The sequence below is a fragment of the Ranitomeya imitator genome, chromosome 7 (assembly GCF_032444005.1).
Source record: "Ranitomeya imitator isolate aRanImi1 chromosome 7, aRanImi1.pri, whole genome shotgun sequence".
In the NCBI taxonomy this organism is placed as follows: Eukaryota; Metazoa; Chordata; class Amphibia; order Anura; family Dendrobatidae; genus Ranitomeya; species Ranitomeya imitator.
Window position 1 is genome coordinate 50,481,198 of NC_091288.1, and position 13,972 is coordinate 50,495,169.

General features: G+C 41.3%; 1 protein-coding gene across 1 annotated transcript in view; it reads right to left on the reverse strand.

The window, feature by feature from the left end:
* The window catches only part of TTN (titin), a 281,101-nt gene that overhangs the window by 162,723 nt on the left and 104,406 nt on the right, over nt 1-13,972 (reverse strand). Inside the window, exons 90-100 of the mRNA XM_069735553.1 lie at nt 13,274-13,561; nt 12,430-12,708; nt 12,052-12,330; nt 10,496-10,774; nt 10,033-10,320; nt 9,657-9,944; nt 7,045-7,335; nt 6,667-6,954; nt 6,008-6,103; nt 5,568-5,850; nt 5,295-5,475 (exon numbers count right to left, since the gene is read on the reverse strand). Coding sequence (XP_069591654.1) covers nt 5,295-5,475; nt 5,568-5,850; nt 6,008-6,103; nt 6,667-6,954; nt 7,045-7,335; nt 9,657-9,944; nt 10,033-10,320; nt 10,496-10,774; nt 12,052-12,330; nt 12,430-12,708; nt 13,274-13,561 — 2,840 coding nt within the window. The remainder of the gene's footprint in view (nt 1-5,294; nt 5,476-5,567; nt 5,851-6,007; nt 6,104-6,666; nt 6,955-7,044; nt 7,336-9,656; nt 9,945-10,032; nt 10,321-10,495; nt 10,775-12,051; nt 12,331-12,429; nt 12,709-13,273; nt 13,562-13,972) is intronic.

Genomic DNA, 13,972 nt, shown 5'->3' on the forward strand with positions numbered 1-13,972 from the left:
CTTGGAGACCTCCTCAGACCACAATTTGGGATTCGCCCCCTTCTTGGTGAGGGCAACCAAGGGAGCTACCAAAGTTGAGAAGTGCGGAATGAACTGGCGATAATAATTAATGAACCCCATAAAGCGCTGCACCGCTTTAAGAGAATGGGGTTCCTGCCAGTCCATCACAGCCTGTAGTTTGGCAGGATCCATAGCCAATCCTTGGGCAGAGATGATGTAGCCTAGGAAAGGTAAGGACTCCTGCTCAAACATACACTTCTCCAACTTGGCATAGAGGGAGTTTGCCCGTAGGAGGTCGAAGACTTTGCAAACATCTCTCCGGTGGGAGTCAATATCTGGAGAGTAGATGAGAATATCATCCAGATAGACTACGACCGAGGTGGAAAGCATATCCCGGAAGATATCGTTCACAAAGTCTTGGAAAACGGCTGGGGCATTACAGAGCCCGAAGGGCATCACCAGATATTCATAGTGCCCATCCCTGGTGTTAAAAGCCGTCTTCCATTCGTCCCCCTCACGGATGCGAATCAGGTTGTAAGCACCCCGCAGATCTAGTTTAGTAAATACCCTTGCTCCCCAAAGCCTATCGAAGAGCTCAGATATCAAGGGCAAAGGATACTTATTTTTAACGGTGATGGCATTAAGACCCCTGTAGTCTATGCATGGACGCAATTCCCCATTCTTCTTCTGCACGAAGAAGAACCCTGCCCCAGCAGGTGACACTGACTTCCTAATGAATCCTCTTGCCAGATTTTCCTGGATGTACTGTGACATTGCCTCCGTCTCCGGGAGAGATAGCGGATAGACTCGACCCCGGGGAGGCTCAGCACCAGGGAAGAGATCAATAGGACAGTCATAGGGGCGATGGGGTGGAAGGATCTCCGCCGCCTTTTTGGAGAACACGTCTGCATAAGACCAATACTGCTTGGGGAGAGAGGAAAGATCTGCGGGTACCTCAGTAGTAGCAACCTGAACGCACTCCCTCTGACACCTACCCCCACAAGATTCGCCCCATCCCAGGATTCTGCCAGAGGACCACTCGATATGAGGAGAGTGGTACCGTAGCCAAGGTATTCCCAACAGGACCTCATCAATTCTCTCAGGAATGACGAGCAGAGATATAATCTCCTGATGAGATGGCGACATGGACAGAGTAAAAGGGATGGTCTGGTGTGTTATCTGTGAGGGCAGTGTCGACCCATTCACCACTCGTACCGTTACTGGTTGAGCTAGCATAACCAGGGGAATTGCGTGACGTTGGGCGAAGGCAGAAGACATAAAATTGCCCTCCGCCCCAGAATCCACGCAGAGCTCTACCGAGTGGGAGAATGAGCCTATAGTAATTGTCCCCTTAAAGGACAATTTAGAGGCAAACGTCGCCGTGTCTAGTGTACCTCCACCTGCTACCACTAGACGCTGATGTTTCCTCGATCGCTGAGAACATCTGGTGGCTAGATGTCCTGACTGCTGGCAAACATGACAGACCTTGAGTGCACAAGCGGTCCGGGACTTAGATCCCGCTTGTGACACTTCCCTGGCCTCATGTGACTTAGGAACCAGGATCGGAGATTCCAGAGGTTTGGCGAAGGTAGGAGCCAGCCGAAACCTCTGCCTACACTGGGCTCGCTCTAACCTCCGCTCGTTAAAACGGAGGTCAATTCGAGTGGAGACAGTTATTAACTCCTCCAGTGTGGCAGGAACCTCCCTAGTGGCCAGAGCGTCCTTAACGTGGTCAGCCAGGCCCCTCCAAAATATGGGGATAAGAGCTTTATCCGACCAATCCAGCTCAGAAGCTAAAGTGCGGAATTGGACGGCAAAATGACTGACCAAGGACTCAACCTGAGTTAATGCCAGCAGTTGGAGCGCAGTATCATGGGTGACTTGAAGTCCTAAAAAGACCTGTTTCAGAGTGCTCAGAAACAGCGGAGCACTCTGCACCACATGATCGCCACACTCCCACAGCGGCGTAGCCCATTCCAACGCCCTGTCCGACAAGAGAGACACTATAAATCCCACCTTAGCCCACTCTGTGGGAAAACGTGCAGCCAGGAGCTCGAGGTGAATAAAGCACTGACTCACAAATCCCCTACAAAATTTGCTATCACCAGAAAAATTTTCTGGCAGCGGGAGGCGAAAAAATGTCGGAGCAGGGGTGGCAATGGACAGGGTTGCTGCAGCCACGCTAGCAGCCTGTACAGCAACTGCGGTAACATCCACAGCTGAGGTTGCGCTCTCAAGAGCCACCAACCTACCCTCCAGCTGCTGGATATACCGCAAGGATTGCTGTTTGTCCGTCATTACTAGCCAGACCCTGGTGCTAGTGTAATGTTAGGGCTAGCGGAACGCACCAAATAATAAGACAGATAGAGTATGGTGCGTTCGCAGCCCAGGGTCCACCGTGCAGAGATGGAACCTGCTGCCAAGTAATGACGGACTATATGGCAGTACTCATAAGTATACACACGTGGGTTAAACTTCACCCAGCGTGAAGGAAGCGATCCTGTTGCGTCACAGGACCGCGGTACCGCACATAGAGCGCGAGCAAGTAGTCAGCGAACTCAACCCCAACTAGGATTGAAGTCCGATTAGACCCTTGCTGGCACAACACCGCAACTGGGTGTGTCAGGAAACTATATAACAATATTAAGGCACAAGAGTGCATGTGGTGCCGCACTGACGAACGCCACTAACCACCCAGGCTTGGGTAAGGAAAGCACAGAGGAAGTGCACGGCGCCGTACTGGCGGTCACAGCAACTGGACGCTGTAATGTGTGATTCGTGCTGTAGGATAAGTCGGGCGCTAGATAGCAACCATACACCTTCCGCGAACAGACATTCAATAGGGTAGGGGTATCCAAGGACGACTTGCACTCACAACATACACACATTAACAATTGTACACTAGCGCATGGCCGTGCGGTCATGCGCAGTTTATAAAGTTGCAGCACAGGAAGTGGCCACAGAAACTTTGCCCTTCCAAGATCTGCCAAGAGGACCAATGGAATGTGCTGCAGAGCCTGAGCACATGACCCTCGATCTCCAACGGGAGATCTTGCCCTGGGCATGCTCAGTGTGTGCAGACAAGGACTTAGTCCCAGAGAAGTCCGCTCGCTGCTGACCAGCACTGGCTTTAATGGCAGAAGCTGAAGAAGCAGCAGTAACTCTCTGTACAGAGTGAGACTGAGCAAGACGCTGGGACCGACGTCCCCGCTGAGCAGACTCCACCGCGGCTGGACAAGAATGGGAGACCGCAGCGGAGATGGCTCGAGATTCCCCCTGTGCAGAAGCGGGAACTCGAGACCTAACATACCCCATATGTAACTGTACAGTATTGCTTAGCCATATGGCAACACTCAGGAGGGACGGAACCTCCCGAATCTCGCAGTATGGTAAGCAGTACTGTTATACGCAGAATTTTCTATAATAGTTTTCAGACTCCATATACAGAGCCCCTAAGTGCTAGAAGAGCAGAATCCCCCTTAAAGACCACATTTGGGAAATTATACCCCTTTGGGAATTTATCTACAGGCGTTGTGATGATTTTGACTTCATGGGTGTTTTCCAGAAACAAGTAGCAGTGGATGTTGCTAAGTGAAAATTGCAAACTAGCATTGTAGTGACCAGTACTTTGTAGTGCCCACACATTGTGCCCAGCTCATGCACCCATAAATTATGTGGGCTCTCATCACTATAGAAATGCCAAACGTGTGGACACTAACTGCAGTTTAGGCACAATAGGGCTCAATAGGGAAGGGGATTTGGAGCACAGAATTTCCTGAATTTCTTTTGGGGGGCGCCGGCCATTTCACTTTTCCAGAGCCTTTGTGCTACCAGTAACATGGAAGACCCTATATTTTCATTAACAGATGACGGACCTGAGTGGAGGCTTGCTTTTTTTGTGAATGGAGTTGAAGCTTTTATTGGGAACATTTTACATAACATTTGGGATCACATTTATCCTGTGCTTTACACTGAGCACTTACATCGGGGTTTCCCTTTAAATCTTCAAGTGACGTAATTCAGGTGAAACACCTGAGGGATCCGTACACTTTAATGAGGCAGCATAGTTACTCTGGACTCTGTCATGCCTCTGTTCAATTGTGTCCTTTTTTCAGAGGTGCAAAAAACTTTCCAAGAGCACTTTTATACATTCATAATAAAAAGACGGATCACAGGTCAGATTGAATCCACAGTGCCTCCATCTGCTTCATTATAGGGAATTTTTTTCTGGGGTTTCCACTTGAATCACATATTTCAAAGATTTACACCAAAATCCCAATATAAGCGCTCATAATAGAGCACATGATAAATGTGACCTGAGCCTTAATGCGATCTTTGGGAGGCAGAAGGAACAAATCAACAGCAGGTGAAGAACTGGTTTTTTTTTTTTTTTTTGCACCGTTCCTCATGCAGTATAAGTGACTAGACATCTTTATTCTTCGGGTCGGTGCACTTACACCGATACCAGATTTATATCAGTTTTAATGTTTGGCTGCTGTCACACACTAAAGGACGCTTTATTTTTCCAACAAGTAGTTTTTGCATCACCATATTTTGAGAGTTATAATTTGTCCATATTTCTGCTAACAAAGTCATGTTAGGGCTTGTTTTTTTCAGGACAAGTTGATGTTTTTATTGATACCATTTTCGGGCTCATGACATTTTTTGATTGCTTTGTTTTCCATATTTGGGAGGCAGAATAAACAAGAACCTATAATTCAGGAATTGGTTTTGTTTTTTACTTTCCACGTATGGTAAAATTGAGAAGGCAGAGTGATAAGTCACCATGGCAACGATCTGGCCCCCACGTTATGTTGTGGGGTCACCAATCCAAAGGCAGAGGGGCTTTGTTCCCTCTGCTTGCTTGCTTAATTCAGTATTTAGGGGGTTAAAATGCAGGGAGTTGTGTAGGCACCATTCCTGGCATTGAGAGCCGAGTGTCAGCAGCCAGAATGAGCTGACACCCGAAGGTGATCACGCTCGCACAGCCTCTGTGCAACGGCGATCACCATGATGTATCCATACATCCAAGATCAGTAAGTATCAGGCAACCTGGATGTATGGATACATCTAAGGTCATAAAGGGGTTAATATTAACCTTAATGTTTGATCTGCAAAGGGCAGACAATGAATAGTTTCCTGCATTTGTTTTCTTGATCCACATAGAAAAACACAAATTACCCACATTAGTACCTAATATGGTTAAAAATTCAAATTTTCCCTATGCAACCACATTATTATATACATTGTTCAGTATTATTATACCTATAAACAATAAATATCCCTGAACATACCATTCTGTGGCTCTCCTCCTCTCTGCTAGCTTTGAGGAGCTCAAAGGCTTGAAGTAGACCACGGAAATCTGTTATGCCATACATACGGGCATATTTTTCATACTCCTTTGGATCTACGTTTTTAAGAAGCTCCATGATATCAATAACTTTCTCTTCTTCCTCCTTCTTCTTAGTTGGAGTTCTAAGGTAAATACGTTTAATAGGTAAAATGAATGAACACTGTAAAGACTTTTTTACAAGTCTACATGACCTGCCCCTTGGAAACATACTTACTTTTTAAGTTTAGCTCTCAGGTCACCCTCCAATGCCTCTTGTTTCTTCTCATCAACTGTCAGGTTAGTGTTGCACTCAATTTCACCATGCTTATTAAAGGCCACACATCTGTACTGCCCAGAATCAGTTTTGGTGACTTCTTTAATCTCTAGTTTAGCTTCATCTCCTTTCTGTTGAACTACAATGCGACCACCATGGTTAAGCTGTCTCCATTTGCCCTTCATCCACTTCACGTTAGGAATTGGATCTCCACCAACTTTAGCAATGAATGTTGCTGTACCCTCTGCAAGAATAAAGATAGGATAGATAGATAAATGGGTAACATCTCTGCCAATTTTAGCAATGAATGTTGCTGTATGGTCTGAAAGAATGAAGATAGGTTACATAAATGGGCAAAACGTGTAAAGAAAAAAAAAAGAATTAAAAAACTATCCACTTACTTTCTGCAACTTTTACACTTGCTGGCTCAGAAACAAAGAAAAGTTTTCCATCAATCGGTGCCTTCTTAGCTGGTGCAGGGGCGGCTGCTGCTTTATCTTAAAAAAAAATATATATATTATTTAGATTTTTAACAATTCCAATGAAAATGAATAATTAAAAGAAAATTTATAATCTATGTATAAAAGAGCACAGCAGCACTCTGTGAATGCCAAGACATATAGTGTCAATAGAAATAACTTCCAACCGCATTGTCCCTCAGCAAGATGTACTTGCAGAAAAGCAAAGGTTCTTAGCCCATAAATTGGCCAACTCATGTATACCCATCAACCACGGCAAGGTAACACTTCTCTGATGGGTCCTATCATAGCCCTTCTCTATCCTACTGAACAGGCCACTTTTGGGCTAAAAAGCCTACAATAATGGACAAACACATCTCTCCTGAGCTACAACTTACAATTTGAATGGGCAAGTAGAATTGGTTGAGAACACCTTCAGGTCAACGGGAGGACTGCAGTGTTAAAGCAGAGGGAGCCACACCCTCCAAAATAGCTATACAAAAAAACTTGACCAGCATCTCCCAAGTGTGAACAGGTGCAAGCTGTAATGACTGCAAAATATCTAATTCATAATATAAATATGAATATATTATTTTCACTACCTGTTATTGTAACTTTACACTTAGTGGATTCACTTCCTGCAGCATTGGTTGCTTTACAAACATAGTCGCCTGCATCTGCCTTAGCAGCCGTTTTAAGTTCCAATGTTGCAGTTCCCCGAATGAAGGTGACGCTGCAGGTATTAGAAGATTTGATTTCACGCCCAGATTTGAGCCACTGAATCCTGATTGGTTGTGATCCGTCCACATGACAACTGAGCTGTAAGCCTTCTCCTTCAGTGACGCTCACAGATGACAGCGGCTCATCGAATACTGGAGGCTTTTTGGGTTCTTAGTGAAAAAGAGTCAAAATTAGTTTTTCATTCATTCCAAGCCAGTAGCAATGTTTCTCACGTAATAGTAGATATACCACAACGTTACCTTTAATAAGCACTGAAGAGGTGCAGATGGCACTTCCTGCATCATTCGATACCTTACAGGTGTACAAGCCGGCATCTGCCTGACTGGATTTTTTAACATTCAGAAGAACCACATTGTTCTTAAATGAGATTTCATTATTTGAAGACTGCTCAATTTCTTGGTTATTCTTCAACCAGGACACAATTAATGGTTGTGAACCAGCAACACGACCTTCTAGCTTGAATGTGTTACCTTCAGTCTCCTCAACAGTTTCGGAAAGTTTCTTGGTAAAAGTTGGGGGTGTTTTTCGCTCTTTAAAGAAAAGTGGATCATTTTAAATTTGGGTATTTAGCTTATTTGTAGCAGTAGGAAGCGATCTTTACCCTTAAACCCAAACAAGTCATGTTTTCTTTTGCTAATGCACGTTTTATGTTAGATATTGTTATTAATGACTAAACATTACTACTAATATCAGTCACTAGTTTGCATCATCATTCAAGCTGCAAACAGTAATTTCAATAATCAATAATACTATATTTAAAAAAATAATCTGTCAAGATGAAAATCCACTACCCAATGTCATCTTAATCCATGTGCAAATGAGGTTGGATCAAAGCACTTTCTGAACCTCTGCTTCCGTGGCTCTTATTCTAGCTTCACCTTCTGCTTACATGGCAACTCACTGGCTGTGCAGTCAGGCTAGTAAGATATCAGTCAAGCAGAAGAAGGTGGAGCAAGGCAGGATACAAAGCACCAGAGACAGAGGCTTAGAGAATTAGTCAAGTCACACCCAAAGCACTTCAATTTCGTTCGCATATGGATCAAAATATGGATGCTTCAGTTAAGGAGCAGCAGATTTTTATAAATAAAAATATATGTTGGGTCACATTTCAAGGAGCTACAAGACCATATAAGCGGTTTGGGGCAGTTGATTGTCATGAAAGATTCCCTTTAAATCTATTGTACCAAATAGAGTCATTGCGCAGTGTTCTGATAAAGCAGAAATAATAATAAAATAATAATAAAAATAGCTTGCAAATAAACTCAACCCCTTCACAACACATGATGTAAACTTATGTCTTATTGCGTGTCCCTGCCTTTGATGCGGGCTCGCATGCCGAGCCTGCATCTTTTCATAGCAGATGATGGTTGAATTAAGATGCGGGTGGAGCAGAGCCTTGCTTCTAGCAATTAACCTGTTAAATGTCCCTGTCCCTCGATGACAGTGGCATTTAACATGCCCCGGCAGGGGGGCTCATCATTCCACGCGCCCATCGGCACTCGTATGATGTATTCACTGGGTGCTGATGTGTTGCCATGACAGACGGAGGTCTTCTGAAGATCCCGCTGCCAGTAATTACAACTCTCCTGTGAAAGCCAGCATTTAGCTGCCGTGCTGATGCACTGCTGTGTATAACACAAGCGATCGAATGATCACAGCTTCAAGTCATTCAATGGAACTAACAAATACAGTATAAAATGAAAAAAATATTTTTAAAAATCTGAAAAAAAAATAAAAGAAATAAAAGTTCAAATCAACCCCCCTTTTGCCCCATTAAAAATTTTAAAAAAATAAAAATTAAAAATACAAATATTTCTTATTGATCAGTTCCTAAAAGTCTGATCTATCAAAATATAAAATAAATTAGTCTGATCGATAAATAGCGTAACAAGAAAAAAATAGAATAATGATTTTTGTTCTCCGCAACATTACAATAAAATGGTATAAGAGGCAATCAAAACATTCGTAAAAATGCATATTTAGGGCACAAAACAAGCCCTCACACAGCCCCATAGTATGAAAAAAGAAAATGATGTGGGTCTTGGAAAATAGCTACACAAGGAACCTTTTTTTTCACATTTTCAATTTTTTTCACCATTTAAATAAAAAAAAATACATATTTGGTATCTGTATACTCATATTGACTTGGAGAATCATATCAGCAGGTCAGTTTTACCATATAGTGAACAAGGTAAATAAAGAAAACTCCAAAAAACTATTATGGAATTGCACTTTTTTTGAAATTTCATCAAATTGGATTTTTTTTTCCAGTTTTCCAGTACACTCTGTGGTAGAATGAATGGTGTTATTTAAAAATACAGCTTGTCAGCAAAAATCAAGTCCTCATACGGCTATGTGGACTGAAAAATAAAAAAGGTTTGAATCTTGGAAGAAGGAGAGGAATAATCGAAAGCGAAAAAGATGGGAAATAGCCCTCTCATGAAGAGGTTAAAGAGGTTTTCTGAAATGTTAAAACATTTAGAACACAAAAGTAAGTAATACTAGTCATTTCAGTTACAAGCACAGGTCTGGTGGTCCCCACCGCATCTGCAGTACTGACGTACTGCTATCAGAATAAGACAGCTGCTGCCAAATAGTGGACTTAGCGGTGTCATTTTTAGGTATGATACTTGACCACTGAGGCCGGTGATTGACTGCAACAGTCACATGACTATTGCATGAGCTGTCATCACTGACAGAATGGCAAAGACCACCAAAAGGTGATTTAACTTGAAAGTATTGCTTTTTTTTTAGTTTAGAATAAACTCTATTGATCAGCAAAATTAGTAAAATCCCACCCCAAGAAACCTTGATTTTGGATAACTGGATTATTGTCTCTAGAAGTACATACCATGTACGTTAAGTTTCACTGTGCAAGAATCCTTGCCCATATCATTGCTGGCAGAGCAAGTGTACTGTCCAGAATCGGCTTTATCAGTTTTTACAATTGTAAGTTTGGAAGTATTTTCCATTTGGGTAACCTTATAGTTACCACCAGTTTTAATTTCTTGGTTTCCTTTTGACCAGGCAAGTTTGATCGGCTGACTTCCCATCACATGACATTCAAATTCAGCAGGATCTCCCATGGGAACATCCACCGGTGAAGGCTTAACATCAAATAATGGTGGATTTCTACCCTCTAGAAAAGTATGAAATTTATAACAATTAGCAACACTGAAGACTATATCATCCAACTATTAAGATATGAAAATAGACAACACACAAACCTGTAAGAACGAGTTTGGCATTAGAGGAGGCAGTGCCAACATAATTGGTAGCCGTACAAGTATACTGCCCAGCATGGTGTCTGTCAGTTTGTAAGATTTGAAGGGTACCAGTTTTATCTATATATGATGTTTGAATATTATAGTCATCTCTTATTAGTACACCATCTTTATACCATGAAACCTCAATAGGTTCTGACCCAACTATTTGACATTCAAATGATACCGATAAGCCAATAGTTTCCTTTATGTCCTTCACTTTTCTTGCAAAGGAAGGTGGAAGGATACGCTCTGCAGAAAGACATGATGCAGTAGAGATTGAACAAAGGATGAACTGTATCTAAACACTGCATGGTGCAAAGAAAGCGGAAGGAAGCGATCACAGATAAGCGGAAAATATTATCACTGCGCTACTCATTCTACAATCACTTAAAATCAATATTAATGAAAAAATGATTATTTTTACCTTTCACGGTTAGAACTGAAGAAGAGGAAGCGTCACCAACATGATTTACAGCTTTACATATGTATTCTCCAGAATCCTGAAGTCCCGTTTGATTAAATATAAGAGTAGCAACATTGTTTTTGAAATGTATTTTCAAAGCCTCAGTTGGTCGCAGTTTTGTATCACCCTTATACCAAGATACTTTTATTTCTGGTGTTCCTTGAATTTGGCATTGCAATGACACAGCATCACCCGCAGATACCTCCACTGATTCAAGTGGCGTTAAGAAATATGGGGGTTCTAGGAGGTAAGGCATTATATTTAGTACATTTGTGCAATATAAAGATTGTACATTAAGAAAAGTAAATGGGTTGGTCTATCAACAATATTTATCTCATAACCACAAGATAACTGTATGATCGCTGGGGTTTCGGTACTTAGACTCCCACTTATCACAAGACTGTGGTGGTCCCGTCTGAATGGAACCATTGTCCATTCAAAGTCTACTGGCCTCTGCCAGTCCCATAGGTGATAAATGGAGTTGTAGTGAACATGCATGCACACTTCTCTATTCAAAGAGGAGATACTCATTCTCATAAACAGTTGGGTCCCAGTGTTGGTTAGCTCTGTCATTAATACAGTATTCACCTATTCGGTAGACGGTGGGCTCCAATTGGTAGATCATACACTAATCACCTTTCCTATAGATGCCTGCAGATGGTCGGTTCCCAGAGTATCACCATGAATCAATCATTTATTATATATACTGTGGACGGTGTTGTCCCCAAGGTAGTACTAACATCAATCATACATTTCTTACCTATCCTGTACAAAGTGGGGTCCCAGAGCTGTTATTACTGAGCAAATATTTATCATCTATACTGCATACGGTGATGTACCAGAAGTAGTAACACTATCAATCATACATTTATCACCCATCCTGTAGACGATTATGTACCAGAAGTGTCACCACCATCTATCAAATATTATTCACGTATCATGTAGACGGTGCAGTCCCAAAGGTAGTGCTAGCATTGATCATACATTTCTCATCTATCCTGTAGACGATAGGGTCCCAGTGGGAGTGCCAACATGAATTATACATTTATAATCTATACTGTAGAGGAGGGTAACCCAGCAGTAGTACCACAATCAATCATACACTTATCATCTTTCCTGTAAACAACGTTCCAGCAGTCGTACCTCCATTGATTATCCAGCTGTCACCTATCCTGTGTCCCACCAGTAGTACCACTAAGATTTGTCATCTAAAGAGTGTTATGGTGGTGTTTCAGAGGTGGTACCAACATTGAGCATACATTTATCATTTTTTTATTGTGTGGAAGTTGGTGTTTCAGTTTTAGTACCACCATTGATAATATATTTATAACCTTTCCAGTAGATGGTGGTGTCTCAGCGTTGGCACCACCATTGATTATATATTTATCACCTATCTTGTAATGAGTAGGATACTAATAGTGTTACAACCAATGATCATACATTTATTACCTATACCGTAGATAAATATTGCTTGTGCACTATCCCTTATAAATTAATGGTGAATCTGGAAGACGTACCTAATACTGACACCGATGCTTGACAGGTGTCATGTCCAATTGCATTTTCTACATGGCAGGTATATGTGCCCTCATCATCATTTGTGCATCTTGAATATTCCAGAATGCAAGATGTATCTGTTGTGGTTATGCTGCAACGTTCTGATTGAGATATCTCAACATCGTTCTTCTTCCAAGTTGCATATATTGGAGGAGTTCCAGTATATGTGCATTCCAAAACAATGGGTTTACCTGTATTTGTCTGATAATTAGAGAGCCTCTTCACAAATTGAGCAGGTTCTATAAAAGATGTAATTAATGCAAGATAATAAGCATTTTCCCAAGACAAAGAAGTAGATTTTTATAAAAAAAAAAGGTTTAATATTTACAAAACCTAACCTTTAACAAAGAGTTGAGCTGAGCAAGAGTCCCTTCCGGCATCATTACTAACATGACAGGAATAATCCCCACTTTGTCGGCTGCTGATGTTGTAAAGCTCTAGTACTGATATGGTGTTAGTAAGAGTAATATTGCAATTGCTGTCTGGAAAGATTTCATCGCTTCCTTTATACCAAGAAACCTTAAATGGCGGTGTTCCACGAAGTACACTTGCAAAGGTTACTGTGGCCCCTGGAAGAACTTCAACAGATTCAGGTTTCTCAACAAATGATGGTGGCTCTAAAATATGATGTGATAGAAAATGTTAAGAAATCATAAAGGAATTAAGATGTAATAAAATATGAAAAATAAGAGAAAACCAAACTCTTTACTACTGGAAACTGGTATCCATCAACCTATGAATCAACCTTTAACTAAATTTGTCTAAATTATTAATTATTTTAGTTGCTAGATGTTATTGGTGCTACAGAAGTGTCCTTCCTTGTGCTTCTTCTAAGCCTGATATGTCTAAGATTTCTCTCAGTGCCAAAAGATCATTTACCATCAAAAGTGATATGAAATGCCAAAAGATAGCGCAAAGTTATTTTTATCAAACCTGTCATCTTGAGCCAAAATACGACATAAGGAAGAATGCAATAATACATAGCCCCATGCTATGGTAATTATTTTTTTTTCTACTAAATACCAGTGCTCAGTATTTTCAAGTAATAAATAATTTTCCATTAATTATAAGAGGGTGCTAGTTTATCCTTATGGGACTTGTGTTAAATAAGAATATTTCTGCATATTTATAATGGAATGTGAACCTAAGAAGAGAAAGAAACCTACTACTTTTACAACTGACCTTTAACAGATAAAACAGCACTGCATTCATCAGATCCGGCAACGTTGGTAGCATGGCAGATATATTTTCCGGCATCTGATGGTGTAAGTTCACTCACTTTCAAAGAACAAGTGTTGTCAGTGAGGGCAGTTTGGTATTTGTCCCCACTTATGATCTCGTTACCATTGAATGACCAGGAAACAACAATGGGAGGTGATCCAGATACTTTGCACTCCATTGAGGTTGTGGATCCAAGAAGCCCATATGTTTCCTTCAGCTTTCTAGTGAACGATGGAGGAATAATTCGGTCTGTGAAAACCGAAAATGAAATCCAATGTAAGCAAGTACGACAATTCTCTCAAAGAAACTGATTTTTTTTCTAGTGGTTTTCCAAGAATCAAGAAAAAACCATGATGATTAGGATCATGATCTAGATTTTGGTTGCAATGTTAATATTGTGGCTAAAGAAAAAAAGTGCTATGGGGTAGATCTTTAAGATTCATGATAGTACTATGAAGTCAGCTATGAGTTGGTATTGTTTTGCATGCTAAAGTGACATTTTATGTCTTTAAACTTAATAATGCCCCCTCTAGTGAGCACTGCTAATTTTATATTTTTTTGGAGAAAATGGCAAGTTTTTTTGTGTAGTTTTGCCACAGGCAATGAGTTGCAACAATTTTTGGCGCAATGTACACCAAAAATAGTTATAGTCCATTAATT